We start from the raw sequence: 24,931 nt of genomic DNA, 5'->3' as shown, positions 1-24,931 counted from the left end.
CTGTGAACATGGACACAGCAGCGTCAGCCTACAGAGTGCACAGTGGGCGAGGGCCGCACGTGTGGGGATGGAGAGTCAGGACACTCTCTGCAATGGCAGACAGCACAATGAGACTGCTGAGAGAGATGTGCCCAGCCTCAGCAAAAACACAGCCGAGGCAGCTTCTGGCTGGGTACCAGGCAGGAATGGCAGTGATGGAAGGGACATCTAGAAACACTGTTATCTTTCGCTCTGCAATCTAAGGGTCTTCCCAGCCAGAGCACAAATTGGGGTTTGAACAGAGCTCTGCTTCTGTCCTCTGGAACCCACATCCAATGGCTCAACAAACACTAGCAAAGATGCTGATGGGAGAGATAGGATGAGTGCCTGGGCTGAACCTGAAGGAAAGCAGAGTGGCCATCCTCTCGGGGACAAGCACCAAACTGGGCTCCATGCAATTCTGTATCTGTTTGTGACAGGGTCTCACTACGTAGCCCAGGCTAGCTTTGAATTCTCCTTGCCTCTACAACTTATTTTGGTTTCTGTTTCTAACAGGGTCTCGCCATGTAGCCCAGGTTAGCTTTGAATTCCTCCTGCTTCTACCTCCCACGCTGGGATTGCAGGCATGTACCTCCATGTCCGGCTTACCCCTACATGATAAGAAGCCCCTCAGGAGATCCACTGAGGACACCTGGCACACTGAGGGCTGTGTATAGACTGGGACTAGGAAAAGGTGGCCAGGCAGGTCACAGAGCATCCACCAGGCTGACAGGGAACAAGCACTCTGAGGAAAACAGTGTGCACTGGAGATTTCTAGAGAAGGGAAAGCTGAGGCCTGTGCACAACAAAAGGACAGGCGGAGCCGCTATGTTGTGTGCATGCTTTATTCCAGCTTTCGGGGACGCCTGGGAGCTACACGGGGAAGAAAATGGATCGACTAGGATGGTGAGAGCCTAGACAGGGACCGAGATGATGGGAAACCTTTCTTTTGGTGCAGGGAAACTGGTCGGAACGAAGGCTGGGAAAGGATTTAGCCAGAAAGCCTGAGGCTGTGAGATCTAGGATGACCGACTGAGCAAGAAGTGATGGGTAATACTGAGGGTTGAGCTCTGGCCCTCTGTGTGGTATGTTGAGTCTCCACCTAGTCACACCCTCAGCCTCTGAAAGGGAGATGCTTGGCAGGAGCCCCGCTGCTGCACTGCATGCCCAGGCAGCTTTCTTAGACCAGGATTCACTGTGCAGACCAGGCTGGCCTCGAACTCTCAGAGATCTGCCTGCCTCTGCCTCCCAAGGGCTAGAGTTGTGACACTACCATGTGCACCCCCCTGCTCTTTTCATTATAATTTTTATTTGTAGGGGTGTTTGCTTACATGTATGTCTTTGTACCACATGCATGCCCGATACTCAAAGGCCAGGAAAAAGTGCCAGATCCCCTGGAAATGGAGTCAGAGACGGCTGTGAGCTGTGATGTAGGTTCTGGGAATGGAACTTAGATCCACTGAAGGGTCATCTCTCCAGCCCTGTTTTATTTTGATATAGGCTCTAAGTTGCTCAGGCTGACTCTAAACTTAAAATTCCGTTTCTGCTTTCAAAGTATCTGGATTCTAGGTCTGTCCTGCATGCTCAGCGGGAACACTTCCTCAGAACCAGGAAGTGAGAGTGAGGGGTGGCAGTGAAGAAACCAGAAAGTAGATGCTGAAAGGGGGAAGAGAGCTGGACAAGTGGAGGCGGGGAGGGCTGGAGGTGGACGAGGCGCACTCTGCACCACGAAGAGTCAGAGTCGGCACAGGGTGGCGGGAGGGAGGGAGGGAGGGAGGGAGGGAGGGAGGGAGGGAGGGAGGGAGGGAGGGCCTGAAGAGAATGGCCAAAAGGAACCTGAGGGTATGTGACTGCTTTTTAAATCTGTGTGTATGAGTGCACACTCATGTGAGGTGCAGGCGCCTGTGTGCCGTGGTCCAGGCATGGCGGCTGGATCAGAGAACCTCCTGGTGTGGGCCTTCCCCTCCACCTTGCTTGAGGCAGGACCTCTTGTCGGCCGAGACGCCAAGCTACCTGGCCCCTGGGATCCCAGAGATTCTTCTGTTTTCTTCTTCCATTGTGTAGGAGAGCTGGCATCACAGAGGCGCCGCAGCCCCTGGCTTTTAAGTGGTCTTCCCCCTCCCCTCAAAGCACTTTACCCCTGAGCCATCTCCTAAGCTGCCCTTTTTTTTTTTTAACTCAGTCTTACTGTGTAGCCCAAGCAGGACTCAAGCTTGCAATCCTGCCTCAGACTCCGGAGAGGTGGGATTACAGGAGTGCACCACCATACATGGCTCAGTGTATCTTCTGACGCAAGACTGATCTTGCCAACCCATCCGGCTCAGGAGCGGAAATCAGAGGGTGGTTTACCTAGGGTTGGGGCTCATCTAGGCACATCTAAGGAGGGCCAGCAGGAAGTGACCCAAGCAGGTATCCCTCCAGCCTGTCTTGGAACACGTTGGCACCTCTGCTACCAACAGCTGGTCATTAAGCAGGAACCCCCCCCGCCCCCATGTTTCATCAAGTTAGTGTTTCACAATCCATGCTCGCTTCCTGGCTTCAGTGCTTCCCTTAGTTGCCTCACACAGTGGCTTTCTCTGTTCCTAACAAAGCTTTCCTCTGGCCCAAGCACCCCACCTATGGTTCATTCTCTGCACCCACCCAGTGCCCAGATCTGAACCTGTCAAGCACAGTAGCATTACCTGGAGAGACATGGTCCCTCTCACAGCGACCACAACGGCCTCCTTCCTGTGATCCAGAACCACGATAAAGGGCAGCTCATATACCTGGAAGAGAAGAAGCCAGTACAAGGCCTGACCCATGGGGACACTGAGCATCGCCAACTAACAGAACCTTGAGTTTCTGTGGCTCACTCATTCTCTATCCTTCTGCCTCAGCCTCCTAAATGCTGGGATTACAGACATACACCACCACACTTGGCAACTTCAGGATTTTTTGGCTGTTGTTTTCTTTAAATTACATGTATTTATTTTACATGAGGAGTGTGCGTGTTTGTGTGTGTGTGGCTTCTATAAAGAATAATCCATTCCAGGCCTTGTATTGCAGGCTTGTAATCCCAGCTGCTTAAGAAGCTGAGGCTGAGGCAAAAGGAAAACAAATTCAAGGTCTACAGACTAAGTTCTGGGCCAGCATGGGCAACTTCGTGAGAGCATCTCGAAATAAAAAGTAAAAAGAGCAGGGCATTCCGGGCATTGGTGGCGCACGCCTTTAATCTCAGCACTCGGGAGGCAGAGGCAGGCGGATCTCTGTGAGTTCGAGGCCAGCCTGGTCTATAAGAACTAGTTCCAGGACAGACTCCAAAGCTACACAGGGAAACCCTGTCTGGAAAAAAACAAAACAAAAAACAAACAAAAAAAGCAGGGCAGAGGTGCACACACCTTTTACCCCAGCACTTGGGAGGTAGAGGCAAGTGGATTTCTGAGTTTGAGGCCAGCCTGGTCTACAAAGTGAGACTCCAGACAGCTAGGACTGTTACACAGAGAAACCCTGTCTCGAAAAGTCCAAAAGAAAAAAAAAAGGTAAAAAGAAGGCTGGGGATTAGCAAGATGGTTCAGTGACTAAGATACTCACTGTTAAGTCAAATAACCCAAGTTTAATACCCAGGACCCATATGCACACGTGCATGTGTACACACACACACACACACACACACACACACACACACACACACACCACTAGATCTCAAAGGACTCTAGAACCCACATCTAGATGTTTGAGACAATACCTTGTCATGAAAGCTTATATGAATGAAGTCCCTGTACTGCAGCCCGGTTGTCTTCAGGATGGAGGCAAAGTGGCAGTTGTGCTGGTCCCCTTCGACTGCATCATACTCTGTCTCTCTACTTCTGCAACTAAAGGGAGGACAAAGATGTGACTGGCAGTCTGAGCCCCTGACCAAGGCACAATGATCCCCACTACAGGATTAGCTAGAAAATTCAAGGGAGGGCCCACTACATCTAAGACATTCTAACAGAACAGTTTCTCTTGAGCAGCAGGGGATGGAATCCATGGTCCTACAGATGGGGCAAACACTTTCATTGTGCTACATTCCTGACATTCATTCATTCATTCATGTCTGTGTGTGTTTGTACACTCCTGTGCATGCCCATGCATCCATGGAGGCCAGAGGAGGATGTGGAATTTCATACTCTGTCATTCTGCATTAATTCCTTTGAGACATGGTGCTCCCTAAACTGGAGCTAGGCTGGAAGCCAGAAATCCCCAGGAGTCCTCCTGTCTCTCTACCTCACCCCCACCATGTGGGAAACAGGCAGAGTCTGAACAAGCCTTTTTGTGTGGATGCCGGGGCTTTGAACTCAAGGCGTACTGCTTGAGTAGCAAGCACTTTACTGACTGAGCGACCTTTCCAGTCCCATTACTAGTATAAGATACAAGGATGTGAAGGGACTTCGGAAGCATTGGGGATTAAGCATGAGAACAAACTGCCCTGTGGCTGGGTTTGAGAGCTTGCTGAGGGTGAACGTGATGGAGATATGATATGGGAAAGGTCATGCAAAATTTCTGTGGCTGGGGCAAGGGAAATGGCTCAGCAGGTAAAGGCACCTGCTGCCAAGCCTAATGACCAGAGTTCAATCACTAGGATAGGATCTACATGGTAGAAGGAGAGAATAAACTCCTGAAAGTTGTCCTCTGCTCTGACATCCATGTACATGCAAGTGCACAAAAAAACCAAACAACCTATAATTAAATTTTTTTTTCTTGAACTGTCAAACTGTCCACCAGGAAGTCCTGCAGGCCGAGGCACCCTAGAGGGATGGACACGCCTAGCACTCAGATCTTGGTTTCTAATTAGCATCTCCACCTTGTGAAAGGCAGATACCACTCCAGGGCAAGCATAAGATCCAGTTTCAACTCCTTTCATCAGGAACCTTCCATCAAAGCCAAGATGGCTTAGTGGGTAAAGGTGCCTGCTGAGTGATTACACATGAGTTCAATCCCAGAATCCATGGTGAGGGAGTGAACCAATTCCCGAATGCTGTCTTTTGACCTCCACATATATGCTGTGGCATACACGTACGCACACACATCTCAGACACATGTTAATGATAAATAAAATTTGAAAAAATTCCATCAGGGAGTGCAGGAAGAGGCCACAAGTGGTGGCACAGGCTGTGATCCTAGTACTTGGGAGGTGGAGGCAGGAGGATCAGGAGATTCAAGGGCATCCTTGGCTACATGAGATCCCATCTCAAAACCACCAAAAACCAAAATTAGTAACTAAGGAAGTACTCAGAAAGCTACAGGGATCCATCATAAGGACACAGGAACCAGCCTGTACAGTCAGGTTGGGGCATGTGACCACTAAATACTAATTATAGAAATGACAGCAATGAACTGTGACTGTGCATGAAGCAAGAAGCATGTGTCGGGACCGACACCAAGGAGCAGGCAATCAAAGCTCGCTGTAAGGCAGAAGAAACAGCACGTTTTCTCCCACTCTGGTTATGATTGATTCACAGAAGAACAGAGGCATGCTAAATCTGGACCTGGTGGTTGAGGACTCAGCTTAATGCGAAGATGCTTTCCTAGTATGTGCAAGGCCCTGGGTGCTATCAGCAAGAAAAAAAAAAACCGGGCTGGTAAGACGGCTTACTAGGTAAAGAATGGTTGTTGTCCAAGAAAGAGAATCAGAGTTCAAATCCACAGAACCCATGCATTATGCTAGGTATGGTTGTGAAAGTGCCAGTAACAGCAATGTGAGGTGGTGACCGGGGTGGAGACAGGAGGATAGCTGCGGCTACTAGCCACCAGTTTAGCTCCAGGTTCAGGAGAGACCCTGTCCCAAGAGAATACAGTGGAGAGAAGTCCAGCCGGACGCAGACACCCTCCTCTGGTCTCCAAACCCACACACATGCATGTGCACACACACACACATTTGGATATACACACACCACTCTCATATATTATAGACACACACATTATTGGGACGAGAAGAATTCAAATACAAGTTGCCTGTCAATAACCAATGATAAAATTCTTTATTGGGGGGGGTTCGAGACAGGGTTTCTCTGTGGCTTTGGAGCCTGTCCTGGAACTAGCTCATGTAGACCAGGCTGGTCTCGAATTCACAGAAATCTGCCTGTCTCTGCCTCCCGAGTGCTGGAATTAAAGATGTGCACCACCACCGGCCCAATCATAAAATTCTTGATTTTTATAATTTTACTGCAATGGATGCCCTGAGGAAATTAGCTACGTGGTTAACAAAGAAGCACAAGATGTAAGCTCAACTGGAAAGGAACTTGCCTCCAAGCCTGATGATCTGAATTTGATTCCCAGGGCTTGCACAGTGTGCAATAATATATCCTTCTTAAAATCCCTCTTGCCTTCAGAGATTGAACATTTTCCAGACCCTATAATCAAGTTAATAATATGACCTGAAAAGCCAGGCACGGTAGCGCACACCTTTAATCCCAGCACTCGGGAGGCGGTGGCAGGTGGATCTCTGTGAGTTTGAGGCCAGCCTGGTCTACAGAGTGAGTTCCAGGACAGCCAGGACTACACAGAGAAACCCTGTCTCAGAAAAATAATAATGTAGGGGTGTAGTAGTCATTTGCTGAAGCAGCCATCAGGGTTGAGAGTGTAAACAATGACTACCCCATAAATGTTGGAAGCAACAGGTAGATACAGGTTGGTAACAACTGTATGTGGTTCTGGGTACTGTTCTGGGTCAGTAAATTTTAAAAAGTTGTAAGTGCCAGGTGTGGCCCATGCTTTTAATCCCAGCACTTGGGAGGCAGAGGCAGTCATCTCAGTGAGTTTGAGGTCAGCCTGATCTATATAACAAGTTTCTTTCAGGCCAGCCAGAGGCAACATAGTGATACCTTGTCTCAAAAATAATAACAATAATTTAGAGATAAAGCTCTAGACAGATTCTAGATAAGGGGACTTAGGACACCTTTGTTCTACTCTTGAATGCTTTCAAAATGTAGATTCATGAAAGGATCAGACTAGCCTGACCTACCAGTCGCCACCGATCCTGCACAGCCCGGTGAACGGGTTTCTATAGATGTAGAGGGGCCATCCATAGGCAGCTGCTGCAAACGGCATGAAGTGATGGCAGTTTTCCACTTCTGCATCCAAGTCAGCTTCCTGAGAGAAGGAAAAAAGCCTTTTTGTGTACGGCAGCCATGGAAAGGACGGACACAAGGATGTGTGAGCACTCAATGTGGGCACACGTGTCCCACAGCACTAGTGGGTGCTGCCCCCACCTTCCACCTTGTTGAAGAACCCTGTTTGCTGGATCCCGCCAGCTAGTTGGTCCTCCAGCCTCTAACAGTCTCCTTCCATCTTGCTGTAGGGACCCTGGGATTGCAGAAGCACTCCATATTGTATCCTGCTTTATGCGAATTCTGGGAATCTGAACTTGGGTTCCCATACTTGCAAAGCAAGCGCTTAGCTCACTGGGCCACCCCCACCCCCACACTAAGGCCTTAAACCTGAACTCTAATTTCTAACTCTTCCTGCTCTTTTCCTCCTTGACTCTCAAAAATCCCTCCTTTTCTCCCACGTGTATTTGTAGGGTACCTGTATGTATGTGTGTTCACAAGGGTGTGAGCACTTGTGTGTGCATCTGTGTGCATGTGGAGGCTCAGGGTTCACACCAAGAATCTTCTTCCCTCTCCCACCTTATTACCGAGGCAGGGTCTTTGACTCAAACCCAGAGGTCACTGATTTGAGTAGTCTCCCTAGCCAGCTTGCCTCAAGGATAACCCACCCCTATCTTCACCTTCCAATGCTAGAATGACAGATGGGCCACCATACCCATCCAGCTTTACATGGGGTTTGGGGACCCAAAATCCAGCTCTGACAACCTAGCTGTCTCTCCAGCATCTTGTAGGGGGAAAACTGGTATTTTTGGTTTGGTTTGAAGACAGGGTATCTCTGGGTATCCCTGGTTGCCCTGTCCTGGAACTTGCTATGTAGACTAGGCTAGCTAGAACTCACAGAGATCTATTCCTACCTCCTGAGTGCTAGGTTCAAAGCATGTGCCACCGCACCTAGCACTTTTGTTTCTTGAGACGAGGTTTACATATGTATCTCTGGTTGGCCTGGAACTCCATGTATAGGCCAGGCTGGCCGTGAACGCTCAGATCCACCTGCTCCTAAAAAGGTGGGTTTTAAGTTGTGAACTCCACCAGAAATGTGAGGGAAGAAGGCAAGGATCCCTAGTGAGTTCTGGCTCCAGCAGGAGCTTCCTGCTTGGAGTCCTTCGTGGCTTTCCACCCTGGACATGGGTGCTGTCAGCACCTGCAGGAGGTGTCTCACTGGGGGAGGGCTTTGAGGTCTCACAAGACTCACACATTCTCTTTACCCCACGGCTGCGTCTCAGTTTGTGAGCTCTCAGCTACTGCTCCAGTACCATGCCTGCCTCCCTGCCTGCTGTTGACAGTCATGAGCTCTAGATCTCTAGAACTATAAGCCCCAAATAAATCAAATAAATGCTTTCCTTCCTATGTATTATCACAGCAGTAGAGAAGTAACGAAGACATGGATTCCTGCCTGGAGTACTGCCTGGCTGCCATGGCAGAGGCAGAGGGGACACATATGGCTTCTCTGTGTTCTGTGTTATTTTTCTGTTTTTTGTTTGTTTTTGAGAATCTGGAGACATGGCTCAATGGTAGTACATCTGCTGAGTATGTACAAGATGCTGGGTTCCACACCCAGCAATGAAGGAAGGGAGGGAGGAAGTCGGTGTGTGGTGGGAAGATGAGAGACACAGAGAGGGGGACAGAGACAGAGGGAGGGATGGAGGGAGGGAGAGAAGGGAGGGGAGGGAGGGGAGGGAGGGGAGGGAAGGGGAGGGACAAGGAAGTTTTGTCCCTTCTACTGTGTAGCCTGGGGTGACCTGGAACTCACAATCCCCCTGCCTCTGCCCCCTATAGCTGGAGCAGCAGGTACACACTGGCAGGACTTTCCCTTTGGAGACCATAAAGACCTATGGAGGAATATTTTCAACAAGTAAAGCTTGAACTGTTTCTGCTTCCTAGACCTAGAGAAGAAAATACAATCTGGGGTGACTCAGGCCCCATCCTGGGAGGAATTCTTCTGGAACAGAGAACCAAATATTGAATTTCCCACAGTGCAACCTAGACAATAAGACAGAAGTGGGCTTCCTGTACCTGGAATCTAGGTGAGAAAGTTGGGTTTCAGTCCAAAGGCTACTGAAACTGTTCTTGGCTACTTCTCTTGTCTCTTCTCCCATCTGTCTCTGTCTCCCTCTCATCCCTCTCCTTCTTTCTTCTTACACAGGGTCTGTTTCCAGCCTGGGACTCACAATATAGCCCAGGCTAGTCACCTGCTCACAATCCTCCTGAGTGTTCCATGCCCAGTTTTAACTGTAGGACTCTGAAGACCTACACAGAAGCACAAACGCCAAGGTGTTTTTTTTTTTTTTTTAATCATTACCTGAGACTGCCCTGGAAAGTGGGTGATGACCTCCCGAGGCTCCAGGCTGTTGTTGATATTGTCCTGTTGCTGGTGGAGAAGGGTGAAGCCTGCTGCAATATCACTGGGCACCAGGTCTGTGTCCTGGGTGGGAAAGCACAATGACCTGTCGTAAAGCCCATCGGACTACCCAGAAACCCCTTAGCATCCCAGCTGAATAGAACTCACAGCCAGGTACGCAAGCATGTAGGTGCATTACATAGAGAATGGTAGCTATTATTTTCTGTTTGTCTGAGACAGTCTTCTGCAGCTTAGGATGGCCTCCAGCTCACTGAGAAGTTAAAGATGACCTGGAATTCTAGATCCTCCTGCCTCTACTTCCCAAGTATAAGCATGTGCCATCATACCCAGCCTAGAGAAGTATTTAAAGGGACTTTTACTTTTACTTGTGCGTGTGCACTAATGCACACATTCATGCATACCACATGAGTGTAGGAGCCCTCAGAGGCTAGAAGGGCTGGATCCCCTAGACCTGCAGTCACAGGCATTTGTGAGCTAACCAGTATGCATGCTGGGAACTGAATACAGGTCCTCTGGAAGAGCAGGAGCTTTTAACCATTGGGCCACCTCTCCGTCCCATTGAAGACATCCTTTAAAGAGCCTTTTCGTTTGTAGGATTCCTTTTAGACATGAGCTTAGCATTTTTTCCTATCTTGCCCTCAGACAAATCTACTAGATTGATTTCTTTTTTTAAAAGTTTTTCAAGATAGGGTCTTTCTGTGTAGCCCTGGAACTCACTTTGTAGACCAGGCTGGCCTCAAACTCACAAAGCTCCACCTGTCTCTGCCTCTGAGTACTGGGATTAAAGGAGTGTGCTACCACTGCCTGGCTCCTAGATTGATCATTTTATCAAAATTTCATTTTAAGTGACTTAACTGTTTCTGTTTATGAAAAATCGTGTGTCTGCGTGCACACATGCCAGAGTATATGTGTGACAGTCACAGGACAACTTTCATGGGTTGTTTCTCTCCTCCCAACTTGTTTTGAGGCAGGGTCTCTCTTTTTACACTTGCTGAACTGTGTGCTCCAGGCTGGCTAGCCTGTGAGCTTCCATCTATAGGCGTGCTGGGATTAAAAGTGTGTACCACCATGCCTGACATTCTCATTTCTTAAGATGATGTGAAGGTTGCATTGATACATACTCTATGGCAGACTCATGAGGTTGAACATATGATTACTGGGTACACTGTGCCAAGAAAGAAATAAAAATAGAGTAAAACACCAGTGAGACTTTTTGTGTGAATAAATACGGACGTCAGAAATCCTCTACCAGCTGGACCAGGTGGCACATGCCCAGAATTGTAGGACCCAGACAGATAAGGCATGAGGATGGCAAATTCAGGACCAGCCTGAGATATACAATGATCCTTGTGTCAAAAAGAAACTAAGGGAGGAAGGGAGGGAGGGAGGGAGGGAGGGAGGGAGGGAAGACAAATCAACAGGCCACGAGATGAACAGCTCAGTGGGTAAAGGCACCTGCTGTCAAGTCTGACAACTAAGTTTGATTCCGGAACACACAGACTAGAAGGAGAGAACCAACTCCCGCAAGCTGTCCTCTGCCCTACCCATATGCCATACATGCACGTACACACACAAAATAATTTAATTAAAAACAAAAGAACTAAAAGAAATTCCCCACCAGCAGCAGGTTCTTCTAGCCCATAGGAAGGACTGCTAGACCTCTGATGGACAGAGAGGTCTATGATGCAGCTCTACATAAAACCTGTCTTGGAGGCAGGCGGTGGTGGCACGCGCCTTTAATGCCAGTACTGGGGAGGCAGAGACAGACGGATCTCCAAGTTTGAGGCCAGCCTGGTCTACAGCCAGGGCTGCACAGGGAAACCCTGTCTTGGTGGAGCACACCTATAATCTCCACACTCAGGAGACAGAGGCGCAAGGACCAGAAGTTCAAGGTCATCCTCAGCTATATAATGAGTTCAAAGTCAGTCTCAGCTACAGGAGACTGGTAGTGACTGGGTAACTTCTCTTCTCCTAGACCCCTTGAGATTGGGTTGAAGAACTCCTGTAAGACTTAGGAGGATGGTTAGAAATATGGCTCACAGAAGACTGGAGTTTAGTTCCCAGCACCCCCATCAGGTAGTCTCACAACTCCACATAACTCCAGCTCCAAGGGAGCCAATACCCTCTTCTGGCCTCCTTGGGATACCTGCATGCATGCAGCATACACGCACACAGATGCAAATAATAGAAATAAAAACATGTTTACAGGGCACACCTCTTGAGTCCCCATAGGAAGGCCACTGCTGTGCAGCCTGCTTTCACATCACGATGTCAACTCTCAACAGTTACAAGTCAGAGCAAGAGAGACAGGAAGGTACATAAGATGTCGAAAGGAATCTTCTCTTTTACTTGGTTTCAGTACCAAAAATAACAGTAGTTACAACATATCATTACACAAACACATAGAGGCGCAAGGAAAATGAGCATGTCCAAGAATTTGGACAGCTCACCCTAGAACAGTGATTCCCTTTGCACTTCAGTCACTAATCATGGAAAACAGTGAGAATAGTTAAATTACTTTGTGTGTGTGTGTGTGTGTGCATGCACACGTGCGTGCGTGTAGAGGTTAGAGGACAATTTGCAGGACATAGTGCTTGCCTTCTACTTACTCGGGTCCTGGGGACTGAACTCAGGCCATCAATCTTGGCAGCAATCACCCTTACCTGCTGAGCCATCTTGCTGAGCTGAGGAATTCCTTTCTGACACTCCCCTGCCTGTATATGTCTATGTGCTGACTGAGCTGGATGGAAGAGACACAAAAAGACAACTAGCAGATTCTTTCCTAATGTACACGTTCTATTATTTAGTTCCTTAAAAACAATGCACAGGCTGGACTGTAATGGACTAGTGTCAAGGAAAAGACACACCTATTCATCAAGAAAGGGGCTGAGGGCTGGGCTGGGGCTCAGCTAACACAACACATGCCTAGATACATGAAGCCTTGGGTTCCATCCTTAGCACCAAACACCAGGCGTGGTGGCACATGCCTGTAATCCCAGCACCGAAGAGGTAGGTGAAAGAGGACCAGAAGTTCAAGCTCATCCTTGGCTACACAGTCAGTTTCAGGCCAGCCTGGGTTACAGGAGACCCCCATCTCAACAAAGCAAAACAAATAAGGAGCAGAAAAGGCTTGGCAATCCTTACAGTTAATTTCTGCCTGTCAAGCCCACCCAGGTAGTGTACTCCCAAACCTCACGCACGCCCAAGGGGTCCAGGTCCTCAAAGCCACTTTATGTTGGTTCCAGTGACTTTGTGCAGAATACTCATCTTCCCACAGAAGCACTGACAGAAACAGTTGAAAGAGACCACAGCAGATCCCTTCTGCTTACAGAGAAGTAGGTGGAGAAAAGGTCAGCCGCGCTGGAGAAAGCGACTCTGGCGTTATCATCCTGCCCCACGCAGCAGCAGCAGAACATCACTCTGGTTTCCCACACACTCTTGGCAGCTGTCTTCAGGCCAGTCAATAACTGACTTGAGTTGTTACTGTCCAGGTGTTCGGGGCAGCCTGGGGGGTGTGGAGTCATCTTCCCACCCAGCGGGTCAAAGACAAAGACGATAGTGACCATGGTGGTAGCCATGACAATCCAACTGCAAAAATTAAGGCATGGGAAAGGCTTGGTGACTGAGAAGGCTGGGTGGCCAGAGCCCCTCCAAACACACACCCTAATCCTTGTTGCTGTACTGCTGCAGGAGAGGCAGCTCTCTGAGAACCTGACTGAGACAAGCAATTTTCTTCTAGAAAGATCCCTCTGAGGGTCAGTGAGATGACTCAGGAGGTAAAGGTGTTTTTGGCTAAGCCTAAGCACCTGAATTTGGTCTCCAGGGTCTACATGATTGAAGGAAAAAAATCAACTCTTGCAGGTTACCCTCTAACCTCCAACATGTGCCATGTCATGCACACACATACACATACAGACATATGACTTAACTACATAAATAAATACAAAAAAGAAAGTGCCTCACGAGTCCATAGCTAACCCAAGTCCCATGAAGACCAGAGAGTTCTGAAAGGAATGCCCAGAAAACAAAGGGTTGGGTGGTGGGGAGCATAGAAGTCACTAGAACTAGTTCTCCAGGAACCCCTGATCATGATCCTGCTACCCCCCAGTGCTCTGAGGTTCTTCATAGTAAAACAAAAGGAATTTCCACATTATTGAACACTCCGATAGGTACCCCCCCCCATATCTAACTATTTCCTTTAGATGGGATCTTTCTCTCTGAACCTGGGGCTCATGTCTTTTGGGCTAGGCTGGAAGCCCTAGTGATCTTCCTGTCCCCACTGACCTTGGAGCTGGGGTTAAAAGTGTACATATGGGAGGCCTAGTTGACATGGGTGCTAGGAACTGAACTCTGGTCCTCAAAATAGCTTGACAAGTGCTCTTTACCACTCACTGAGTCATCTCTCCAGTTACTCTTCCTTTTACGAGAGTGGAACGTGCAGAAAAGTGAGGAGTGGGAAGAAAGTGAACATTCACAAACTGGAAGATGAGCTGTTTCTCATGGACCAAAAAACATCTCTAAGTCCTCAGAAAGATGCCACTCTATGTTAGAAAGTCCACAGGACGTCCGGGTGTTATACTGCTCAGAAACACACCTGAGGAGACACCATGAAAAGAGAAAGACCTCACCTGACAATGACGGTGGTGATGATGCCAATCAAAACTGTCTTGTCACATTGGATACCTTTTGCCACCCAGATGGCCCCCAGAGAAGCCCAGACCATCTCTGGCAGGAAGAGCGCCAGACGGACATAAAGCAGCTTAGCCATAGACTTCCGAGGTCCAGGGTTACAAATGGTTCCTGAAACACAGAAAAGAATGTGAACTGCTCACGAGCCTCCTAAGATGCAGAGCGGCCTGTCCACAAGAATACAGCTACCAGGGAGCTGGAGAGAAGGCTCAGCTTGTAGAAGTGCCTGCCAGAGAAGTGTGAGGACCAGTTCAGATCCCCAGGGTCCACGGAAAGCTGGGAGAAAGAGGCAGTGTGCATTTGTAAACCAAGGGCTGGTGGGAGTGGAGACAGGTGGATCCCTAGAACCCACTGGCTAACCAGCCTAGCTGAATTAATGATCTGTAGGTTCACTGAGGCCCAGCCTCATCAGGTAAAGTGGGGGAGTGACTGAAGACCACACACACACACACACACACACACACACACACACACACACACACACACACACACACACACATTCTACAGCTACATGGGCTGGAAAGACTGCTCAGCAGTTAAGATCATGGACTGCTCTTGCAAAGGACTTGAAATTGGTTCTCAGCACCTGTATCACGCAGTTCACAACCCCATATAAACAACTCCAGCCTCAGGGGATCTGACTCCTCTAGCCTCCATAGGCACCTGCATTCACACATACTACACACAGTCACATACACATAATTTAAACATAAAATAAATCTTAGAATACAGCTACTGAACATCTCTGCATTTTGATGTACACACCATTGGACTCCTCCTTATACTTGGTGACATGTGCCCAAAATAGAAAGTGACAGTATCTTTAATCCAGAACCTGGGAGGCAGAGGCAGGCAGATCTCTGTGAGTTCAAGGCCAGCCTGGTCTACAGAGCGAGTTTCAGGGCACTCAGAGCTGTTACACAGAGAAAGCCTTGTCTTGCAAAACAGAAAAGAACAGGAAGCAAGTGACAAAGTGAAGGACGGAAGGGTGACAGAAGCTTCGGATTCATTTTCTAGACACACTCAGAGTTAAAACTGTTTCTGGGCTCTAACTAGGGAGGACTACATAATTGCTGCCCAAACTGGAATACTTCTGAGAACCAAAATTACTACGGGTAATTACAATGGAGCAACAGGCATCTGGAGGACTGTCCCAGGGAGAATGGGAGACAGTCACCCAGACTCTAATAGCCAGGAGAATAAACTCCCGGTCTACTGACCACCTTACCCAACATTTAGTATCCTTAAATATTTCAATATCAATTATTCTCTAATCCTCACAAATTATAGATGAGTGATTATCTCATCTTACAAACGAAGAAACTGAGGTTTAACAGAAATATGTGTGCTGTGTGTCTGTGTGTATGGTGTATGTGTGTGTCTGAGTGTGTGGTGGATATGTGTGGTGTGTGTATGTTATGTGTGTTGCATGTGTATGTGGCATATGTGTGTGGTGTATAATGTGTGGGGTGTGAGGTATGTGTGTTGTGTGGGAGGAAATATATGTCTATGGTGTATATGTGGGGTATGTGTGTGTTGCATGTGTATGTGATATATGTGTGTGTTGCGCGCGCACTCGTGTGTGTGTGTGTGTGTGTGTGTGTGTGTGTGTGTGGTGCATATAAGTGGTGTTTGTGTCTGTGTGTCTCCACTATCTCCCATGGAAGCCAGACAGGAATGTTAGGGACTTTTATCACTCACTCTTCACCTTGGGTTTTTTGTTGTTGTTGTTTTGGTTTTTGAGACAGGGTTTCTCTGTGGCTTTGGAGGCTGTCCTGGAACTAGCTCTTGTAGACCAGGCTGGTCTTGAACTCCCTGAGATCCACCTGCCTCTGCCCAGTCCTTATTGTTGTTGTTGTTTTCTTTTTTGTTTGTTTTGTTTTCTTCACCTTGGTTTTTAAGAAGGATTTATTTTATTTTTAATTGTGTGTATGTGTATGGGAGGGGTGGCATATGGGTATAGGTACACACAGGGAAATCAAAGGCTTTGGATTCCCTTGACCTGGAGCTGCAGGCCGTTGTTGAGTTGCCTGATGTAAGCTGGGAATTGATGTAAGCTGTGATCCTCTGCAAGACAGTACCAGGGTCATTTCCCCAGCCCTTCCAAACTTTAGTTTCTGGGGAAGAATCTCTTTTTTTTTTTTTTTTTTTTTTTTTTTTGGTTTTTTGAGACAGGGTTTCTCTGTATTGTTTTGGAGGCTATCCTGGAACTAGCTCTGTAGACCAGGGTGGCCTCGAACTCACAGAGATCTGTCTGCCTCTGCCTCCCGAGTGCTGGGATTAAAGGCGTGCGCCACCAACGCCCGGCTGAGTCTCTCACTTCTTACCAATCCTCTAGGCTGGCTGGCCAATGAGCTCCAGGTACCTTCCAGCACTGGGTTACAGCCACGTGATGGACACAAAAACACTGGTTTAAAGTGTTAGTGCTGGAGAGATGGCTCAGTGGTGAAGAGCACTTGCTGCTCTTTCACACAATCTGAGTTTGGTTCCCAGCACCTACCTCACATCCACACTGAACTACAGATCCAGGGGATCCAATGCCCCTTCTGCCCTCTGCAGGTTACTCCCACAGATAGAGGTTCCCCCACACAGACACACATACATCATTAAAAATTAAAAATAAATCTTTAGTGCTGGACATGATGGCACAAACCTTTAATCCCTGAACTTGAATGTCAGAGGCAGGCAGGCCTCTGTAAATTCAAGGATAACCTGGACTATACAGAAAGTTTCATGCCAGCTGGGGTTTCATGGAAAGACCTGTCTCAAAGAAGCACAAAACAATTTAAAAATTTCTTTTAATTAGGCACTATCAAGCCTCCTGCTTGGCATTTACATAGTAATTGATTTTTACATTTTTATTTACGTGTATTTATCGTGGATGAACACATGTGCCACGGCACAAAAAAGGAGGCCAGGGGACACCTGCCGGAGTCAGTTTCCTCCTTTCATCATGAGGGATCAAACTCAGGTGCCAGGCTTGGCAAAGCAGTACCTTTACCTGCTGAGCCATCTGGCTGGCTGGACAGTTCTTACTCTTCCTCTCTGAGGAACAAAGGAAGCCTGTTACCAAGTAACAGTGGCTGAGACCCTGGAAAAACAGGAACCCAGACCTCCCCTGCGCTGGCAGGATACTAAATATGGACACATTATAACACGGTTGGTCAGCAGTGTCAGGGATTGGGACTTCCACACAAAAGCCTCTGACACAACATTCACCAAATACTGAAAAAGAAAGAGATGGAAGTGTTTAACTTCCCAGAAAATGAATGAGCTATTGAAAGAAGCTGCAGTTACCTAGAGAAACATTGTTTTAAATTCTTTGATATTTCATGTATAAATGTGGTACATTTTGGTCATTACCCCTTCCTAGTCCTCCCACCCCCTCTGGGACCCCTTCTTCCTAAGAAGTCCCCCTCCTAGTTTGATTATTTTTTGCTTGTTTATGATTCACTGTGTTTAATTAGGGTGGCTGCCTGTGCACAGGCAGGGAATTATTCCCTGGAACACAGGCAATTTACCAATGGCTACATCACCAAAGAAAAATGAGGCCCCCTCCCTCAGCAACTATTAAATGCCAGTGGTCCCTGAGCTAGAGGTGGGGGCCTCATGAGTCCCTCCCCACCCTGTGACAGAATGTTGATGGCATCATCTGGTTCAGATCTTAGAAAAACACAATTTTTTTAGACAAGGTTCACTCTGTAGACCAGGCTGGCCTCGAACTCACAAGAGATCTGCTAGCCTCTGCCTCCCAAGTGCAAGGATTAAAGGTGCGCACTACCATGCCTGATTGGAAAAACACTTTTATTTCCACATTTACATTTTTTTTCTCAAGATAAATAGACTAGTAGTAACCTGGTTACCTTAGCAGATATTCTAATTTGATGATCCTAACCTTCAGAGACAATGCTGTATTGGGCTGTCCTCAACAAAGACCTAAAGTGACCTAAGGTCCCTCATCAAGTGGGACATGCATAAGAGCAACAAAAAGAAATGCCACAGATTTATGAATGACAGACACCTTAGCCACCACAGATATCTTCTCTGACATAGAAGTTGAGCTATGAGCGCTTAAGACACAAACAGAGAGATAAAGGACCCTGCCCAGACATGGCAGATGGTAGTCCTCATGTGGAAAGGGTTCTGTTAAAACACAGCAGCCTTGGGCAGGCATTGGTGGCGCACACCTTTAATCCCAGCACTCGGGAGGCAGAAACAAGCGGATCTCTGTGAGTTGGAGGCCAGCCTGGTCTACAGAATGTGTTCCAGGACAGTGAGGGCTGTTACACAGAGAAACCCTGTCTCGAAAAACAAAAACAAAAACAAAAAAGAAAGCACTTGAGTGCAGACCATCCCCAACTAACCCATATAGTAGCCACTGTAGGTTTCATGGGGGAAGTTCTGGAGCTGCAAGTCCTTGATTCTAGCCCCGGAATCTCACCATGAGTTTGGGCTAGCCTGGGCTACACAGTAACATCCTGAAAATTCAATCCTATTCTTAACTATGCTGTACATATCTATGACGATGAAAAAGAATCATCTTGGCTGGCTCTTTCCACAAACCATACTACAAGCACAATCACAAACACTTCTGTGGGTGTATGCAAATATACAGGTAAAGCCTGACTGACACACAGGCATTGTCATACTGGACTCCCCAAAGGTTTAATTAAATACATTCCCATTTCCACCTCCTAATGCAATGATGTCCTCTTTTGTTTTTGTTGTTTTTCAAGACAGGGCTGTCCTGGAACTCACTCTGTAGACCAGACTGGCCTTGAACTCACAGGGATCCACCTACCTCTGCCTCCCAAGTGCTGGGATTAAAAGTATGAGCCACCGCTGCCTGGCACAATGTCCTTAATTTAATGTGTGTGTGTGTGTGTGTGTAGTTGAGCCTAAAATTTTTAAAATAAAAAAATTCTTCTTTTTCTCTTCAGGTTCTTTGCCTGTTTTTCTACTGCTGCAGGGTTCTTCCCTTATTTCTTACTGAAGCTCTGTTGCTGGGTCTGGTGGCCAAACCTATGATCCCTGTGCTTGGGAAGCAAAGACAAGAGAAGTGCCCACTGTATTTCCAGACTAGTCAGGGCTACTGCCTAGGACTTTGCCTCAGCAAGAAGAGGCCCTAGGTCAAGTCCTACTGATGCAAAAAAAGAAAAAGACCATATCTATCTATCTATCTATCTATCTATCTATCTATCTATCTATCTATCTATCTATCCATGTATGTAACAAGGAAATTACCTCTTTTTTCCATGTGCTACAACACACACACACACACACACACACACACACACACACACACACAGTCTTACTATTTAGCCCTGGCTGGTCTGACACTTGCTTTTTAGACCAGGGTGGTCTCAAACTCAAGAGAGTCACCTGCCTTTATGTCCCCGAGTGCTAGCTTTAAAGTCTCAAGCCACTGTGCCCAACATATAATACTGCTTAAAGGAGTTTTTTCTTTAAACATGTATTTATGTGTGTGTTGGGCATGTGTACTATCACATGTTTGTGGAAGTCAGAGGACAGCTTGTGGGAGCAGGTTCTCTCCTTCTACTACGTGGGTCACAGGGCATGAACCCAGTCATCAGTTGGGGCTGCAAGCACCTTTAACCTTTGGGCCATCTTGTTAGCCAAAAATTTTACCCATTGCACTGATTTATTTATGGTTTTGAGGCAGGATTTTACTCTGTCCTGGTGGAGTCTCAAACTTACAGCAATCCTCCTGCTTCTGGCTCTTAAGTGCTTAGACTACAGGCATGGGTCAGCAAAATACGTTATTTATAACCAAATGACAATAAAAGTAACTATCTGGGGGGTGGTAGTACTGAGGCTACTGAGCTTCTTCCCAGTCCTGAATTAAACTTGTTTGTTTTTCAAGAGCTTCTCTGTGTGGCCCTGGCTGTCCTGGTACTAGCTATGTAGACAGATGCCTCAAACTCAGAGATCCACCTGCCTCTGCCTCCCGAGTGTTGGGATTAAAGATGTGTAAACATTTTAAAGTTTTCATTTTTATTCTTGTATTTGTGCCTCCTATCCGTGTGCACTGTGTGCATGCAATGCCAGTGGAGGCCAGAAGAAAGCGTGAGAGCCCCAGGAACTAGGGTTACAGGTGATCAGGAGTCACCTCATGTATGTGCTAGAGACTCTTCTATAAGAGCAATAAGTGCTGAGCATCTCTCCAGCCCCTTCAAAACACCAAGACAGACAGACAGACTATGTGCATGTGTCTGACATATGGAGGTCAGAGGACAACTCTTGGGAGTCAGTTCTTCCCTTCTATGATGTGGGACCCAGAGATGGAACTCAGGTCATCAGGCTTGGCAGCAAGCGCCTTTACCTGCGGCACCATCTCACTGTCCCCATTTCTGTTTTGCAGACAGAATCAGGGGTCTAAAGACTAAGGTAAGCTTTGAACTTGTCATCCTTCTGCCTCAGTCCCTTGAGAACCTGGGGTTACAGGTCTACACTGCCATCCTCAGTTTAATATGTTTCATAAAATACTGTTTGGGGTTCCAATGAGAACAGCTCAAGTAGCGAGTAACAGAAAATTCAATTCCACCTGGTTGAATGGGAAGGCCCTGTATTGACTAACACTGGATATACAGGAGTAGGACAGCCATTGGAGCTTCTCCAAGACAATTCCTCTGTGTGTCTGCCCATCTTGGCCATGAGTGGAGACAGCCCCGCCCAGAAGAAAAGCAAAATCATGCCTTGGTTTGTTGCTGGAACCTTAGGAGGAGAAGTAAACTTTGCCCTAGGAAAGGAATTTCAACAACACCCTACCTCCAAAAGTAAGGTGGAGAGTGACTCAGAAGGCAGCCAATGGCATCAACCTCTGGCTTTCACACAAATGTGCAGATGCCCATACAAGCATGTACGTACAACACATACACATGGACAAGAAAACAAACGTTCTGATGGCAACTGTAGAGACAGCTTTTCAACTACAGGAGTAGTAAGAACCTTAGTGTGGGGTTGGGGAGATGATGGCTCAGGGGTGAAGAGCACCTGCTGCTCCTGCAGAGGTCCTGCACCTGGTTCCTACCGCCTGTGTGGAGCGGTTCCTACCGCCTGTGTGCAGTGGTTCACTACCGCCTGTGTGCAGCGGTTCCTACCGCCTGTGTGCAGCGGTTCCTACCGCCTGTGTGGAGTGTTCACTATCACCTGCAACTCCAGGCCCAGGTGATCAAGTGCAATGCCCCATTTCTGACCACAGCAGGCACTACCAAGCCTGTGTTCGTCCATACACATTATGCGCACACACCGCAGCAGGGGAGAGAGAACAGCCGAGTGCACTCTAAACGGTGACTGTGCGTGTGGTAGGCAAATGGTGCTGCAGTGCGCTGTTGAGATAAAAACTAGGTCTCACACAGAGAGCAGGGCTCTTTACCTCTCATGCTGACGCACACCATGGCCAACACAGTGCATATGATGACCGCCAGGAGAACAAGGAGAACAATCAGGTAAGTGCTGAGCAAGACTCCACCAGGACAGTCCAGCTTCCTTCTGTGCACAAGATACAAAGTCAGACTGGCAATCCACCTGTGGACAGAGAAGAAAGAGGTTTCATAAAACAATGATAGGAGGAAATAAAGGAGTTAACAGTCTCCAAGGTTAGGGTTCAATGTAGAATGTACTTTCATCAATGAAAAGTCTACCAAGAGACAGACTGTTGGGACACGTGTGAATTTCTATTCTTTATATCTGCTGCAATCCATGTACTGGGCATGGTGGTGCTTGCCTGTAATCCCAGCACCCGAGAGGCAGAGGCAGGAAGATCATAAATTAGAGGCCAGCCTGAGCCTGAGCTATGTATGAGTTCCAGGACACTGCACAAGGAGCCCCCACTTAAAAGACAAACAGCCAGACGGTGGTGGCACATGCCTTTAATCCCAGCACTTGGGAGGCAGAGGCAGGTGGATCTCTGTGAGTTCAAGGCCAGCCTGGTCTACAGATCCGAGTTCCAGGACAGCCTCCAAAACAATACAGGGAAACCCCGTCTGGAAAAACCAAAAAAAAAAAAAAAAAAAAAAAAAGACAAACAGGCTGGGGTTATAGCTCAATCAATAGGGTGTGTTTACCTGGTATGCAAGAGCTCTTTAAGTTCTACAGCCACTGCTATATAAACTAAGTGTGCACACCTGTAATCCTAGCACTAGGGAGAGAGAGGCAGGAGGATGAGACATTCAAGACCATCACCACCCCCTACATAGTGAGTTTGAGACAAGCAAGAGATGTAGGAAACCCTATTGCAAAACAAAGCCTAGGCTAGCATGTACAAAGGTTCTTCAAGGAAAATACCTGTCATGACTTAGAATCATGCGAGTGGTAAACCAACACACCATGTTTGCTGAACTATTCCCAGGAGGATTTGTACACGTGTAGTGTATGTGTAGTGTAGCCTACTGCAATTCAAAACCAAGCAAGCATGAAGTCAGTTGTGAAAATAACCGATAAATTCAAAAGGATAAGTCCTATGGGCTCCTGATTACATTTTGTAATTCAACAGTGAACAGTAAAGATGGCACGGACCTGCAGAAATAACTATGACTCTAATTCACCCTAGAGGTACTTCAGCAGAGGACAGCACTACTTAGCAAGGATGTCCTTTTTAAAAATTACATTTATTTACTTATTTATTTGGGGAGGAGTATGTCATGGCATGGCATGCTTGAAGAGGAAGGTCAGAGGACAACTTGAAGGAGTCGGTTTTCTCCTTCTACCATGTGGGGTCCTGGGGATACAACTCAGATCACCGGGTTTGGCAGCAAGCACATTTACCCATTGAACTGTCTTGTTGTCTAAGATTGTCCTATCAAAGATCCGTACTCCGAAGCCAAAAAAGGTGTCGTTTGAGGTAATGGGGATTTAGCTCGGTTGTAAAGCACTTGCCTAGCATGCATGAGAGTCTGGGCTCAAGCACTAGAGGAAAAAAAAATGAAGGATTGGTCTAGACAGCTTTTCTTTTTTCCTTTTTTCGAGATAGGGTCTTGTGCGGCCGTATCCAAGGATGAATTCGAACTGCTGATCCTCTTGCTGCCACCCCCTACGCCCCCGGTCCTGAGATTACAGCTGTGCACCGCCACCACCAGTTTTGCGTGCTGCTGGGGATCTAGGCACGGGCCTCACGAATATTTGGTGAACACACTTCCAAAATGAGTTACACCCCCAGCCCCGAGATAACTTTGTCTGTCTTGCAGACACGAGGGCACCGTGTCTGGAAATAACGGTAAAACGATCTAAGAAAAACCCAGCCCTGAGAAGCAGAAAGTTCCTAGAAAGAGCTTTTGTGCTCCCATTCCTTTCCCCTTAGACAATGCTTTTTCCTAAGAACTCTATTCCCCGTTGCCAGGCAGGCCAGGAGCTGGCTTCACACACTCGTGCTGTTTCCCACGGCGCGGCGCGTAGCTACGTTTTGCTAGTATATTGGTGTCTGTGACTTGCTCTGAAATTGCAATTGCCTAAATTTTTCTTTTTGCAAAAACAGGTACTTCGCAGCCCGCCCAGCAAAGAGGACTGGAGTGAGGCAAAGTTCCAGAACCGGGCTCCACAAAGGAGAGAGACCTGGAGGCTACGGCTTTTGGATGCTCAGGCTTCCCTCACGCTCCCAGTGCCAGGGCTCGGCGCCGCACCCCAGCCTTCGTGCCCTGCGGCGCTGAAGGTCCACGACACCTGTCAAAAGCACAAAGCGACTGCACCTACGTTCTAAGTGCAGAGGGACCATGCTAGGCAGGCACGGCTGCCGCTAAGCACAGAAGAAGGGCGACTTTTGTCGCCTTCTCCAGCCACAGCGCACCCTCCCCGTCCGCACAGCGGCCTCACTTACAACAGCACACGCAGGAACAGCTCGAAAGACCCGGGGAACACCAGGTCGTCGCTGGCCAGGGACCAGCGCCGGCCGAACAACACCATCCCCGGCATGGTGCACCTCCCACCGCGCCGCCCTAGGTCGCGCGCACCCTTCTGACTCCGCGGGCGGACTAGACCCCAGGTGCGCGCAGGCGCACGCCTAAGTAAAGGCTCGCGCATGCGCTCACTGGCCCGAGGCCTGAGCACGCGCATTGACTAGCAAGCGCTCTTGTGGGCTTTGCCACCTTCTCAGAACCGCTGGATCCTCTGGCCCGGAAGTTAGCTGTTGGCATCGCCTGAGGGTCAGAGGTGTGTGAAGTCCGTTCCGATGTGGTCATTTCTGTTTAATAGATAAGGATTCGAAAGACCTGGAAAGAATGCTCTCCCCACAGAGCCTCTGCCATTCACGGCGAGGCTAGGACTTAGGACTTATGCTTGGGTCTCTGAATCTTCCAAGCTTGGAAGAACTTTACTGTCGTTTGTGGTACCTTTGGACTCAAGACTCACTGAGTTCAAGTCTGAAAGGCCACCCAGCAGTTGGCGAGATAAGGTTTGACCGCTGTTCGCACTTCCACGGCTCTCCCTTCTCTGCTACACAACGTAGTCTTAGCCACTTTCACCTCTTCTCCTGGCTGGTCTTCCTCACTTTCCCCGGGGTGACCCAGGTGACCGGTCAGATCTAGTCCAAATTATGCCTAAGACTTGCAAGGTTGCTCTTGGGCATAAAATACATCTTAACTCAGAGATCTTCCTTGCGGAGTCTTACACCAAAAGCTTGTGATTAGTGTCTGTGTTCCGAGTCTTCCACCTGCTGTCCCCCACCTCCCATCAGGTCCATTTTAGTTCCCAAATTATTTTGTGTCGGTGGTGTGCATGTTTTTTC

General features: G+C 47.9%; 1 protein-coding gene across 2 annotated transcripts in view; it reads right to left on the bottom strand.

Moving 5' to 3' along the window:
• Daglb (diacylglycerol lipase beta) overlaps positions 1 to 24,195 on the bottom strand; it is a 36,117-nt gene extending 11,922 nt beyond the window's left edge. The window contains exons 1-8 of one of the 2 annotated variants that reach the window (XM_005080025.4): positions 24,026 to 24,195; positions 21,590 to 21,741; positions 14,133 to 14,304; positions 12,834 to 13,092; positions 9,445 to 9,567; positions 7,001 to 7,128; positions 3,743 to 3,869; positions 2,700 to 2,783 (exon numbers count right to left, since the gene is read on the bottom strand). In XM_005080025.4, the coding sequence (XP_005080082.2) occupies positions 2,700 to 2,783; positions 3,743 to 3,869; positions 7,001 to 7,128; positions 9,445 to 9,567; positions 12,834 to 13,092; positions 14,133 to 14,304; positions 21,590 to 21,741; positions 24,026 to 24,120 (1,140 nt within the window). In that variant the 5' untranslated portion in view covers positions 24,121 to 24,195. The remainder of the gene's footprint in view (positions 1 to 2,699; positions 2,784 to 3,742; positions 3,870 to 7,000; positions 7,129 to 9,444; positions 9,568 to 12,833; positions 13,093 to 14,132; positions 14,305 to 21,589; positions 21,742 to 24,025) is intronic. The other variant, XM_013120409.3, reaches the window with a different exon arrangement.
• Positions 24,196 to 24,931: the final 736 nt, after the last annotated feature.

This window comes from Mesocricetus auratus, unplaced genomic scaffold (assembly GCF_017639785.1).
Source record: "Mesocricetus auratus isolate SY011 unplaced genomic scaffold, BCM_Maur_2.0 Super-Scaffold_100008, whole genome shotgun sequence".
In the NCBI taxonomy this organism is placed as follows: Eukaryota; Metazoa; Chordata; class Mammalia; order Rodentia; family Cricetidae; genus Mesocricetus; species Mesocricetus auratus.
The sequence above is the reverse complement of the archived record's forward strand: the minus strand, read 5'-3'. Positions and strand labels throughout refer to the sequence as shown.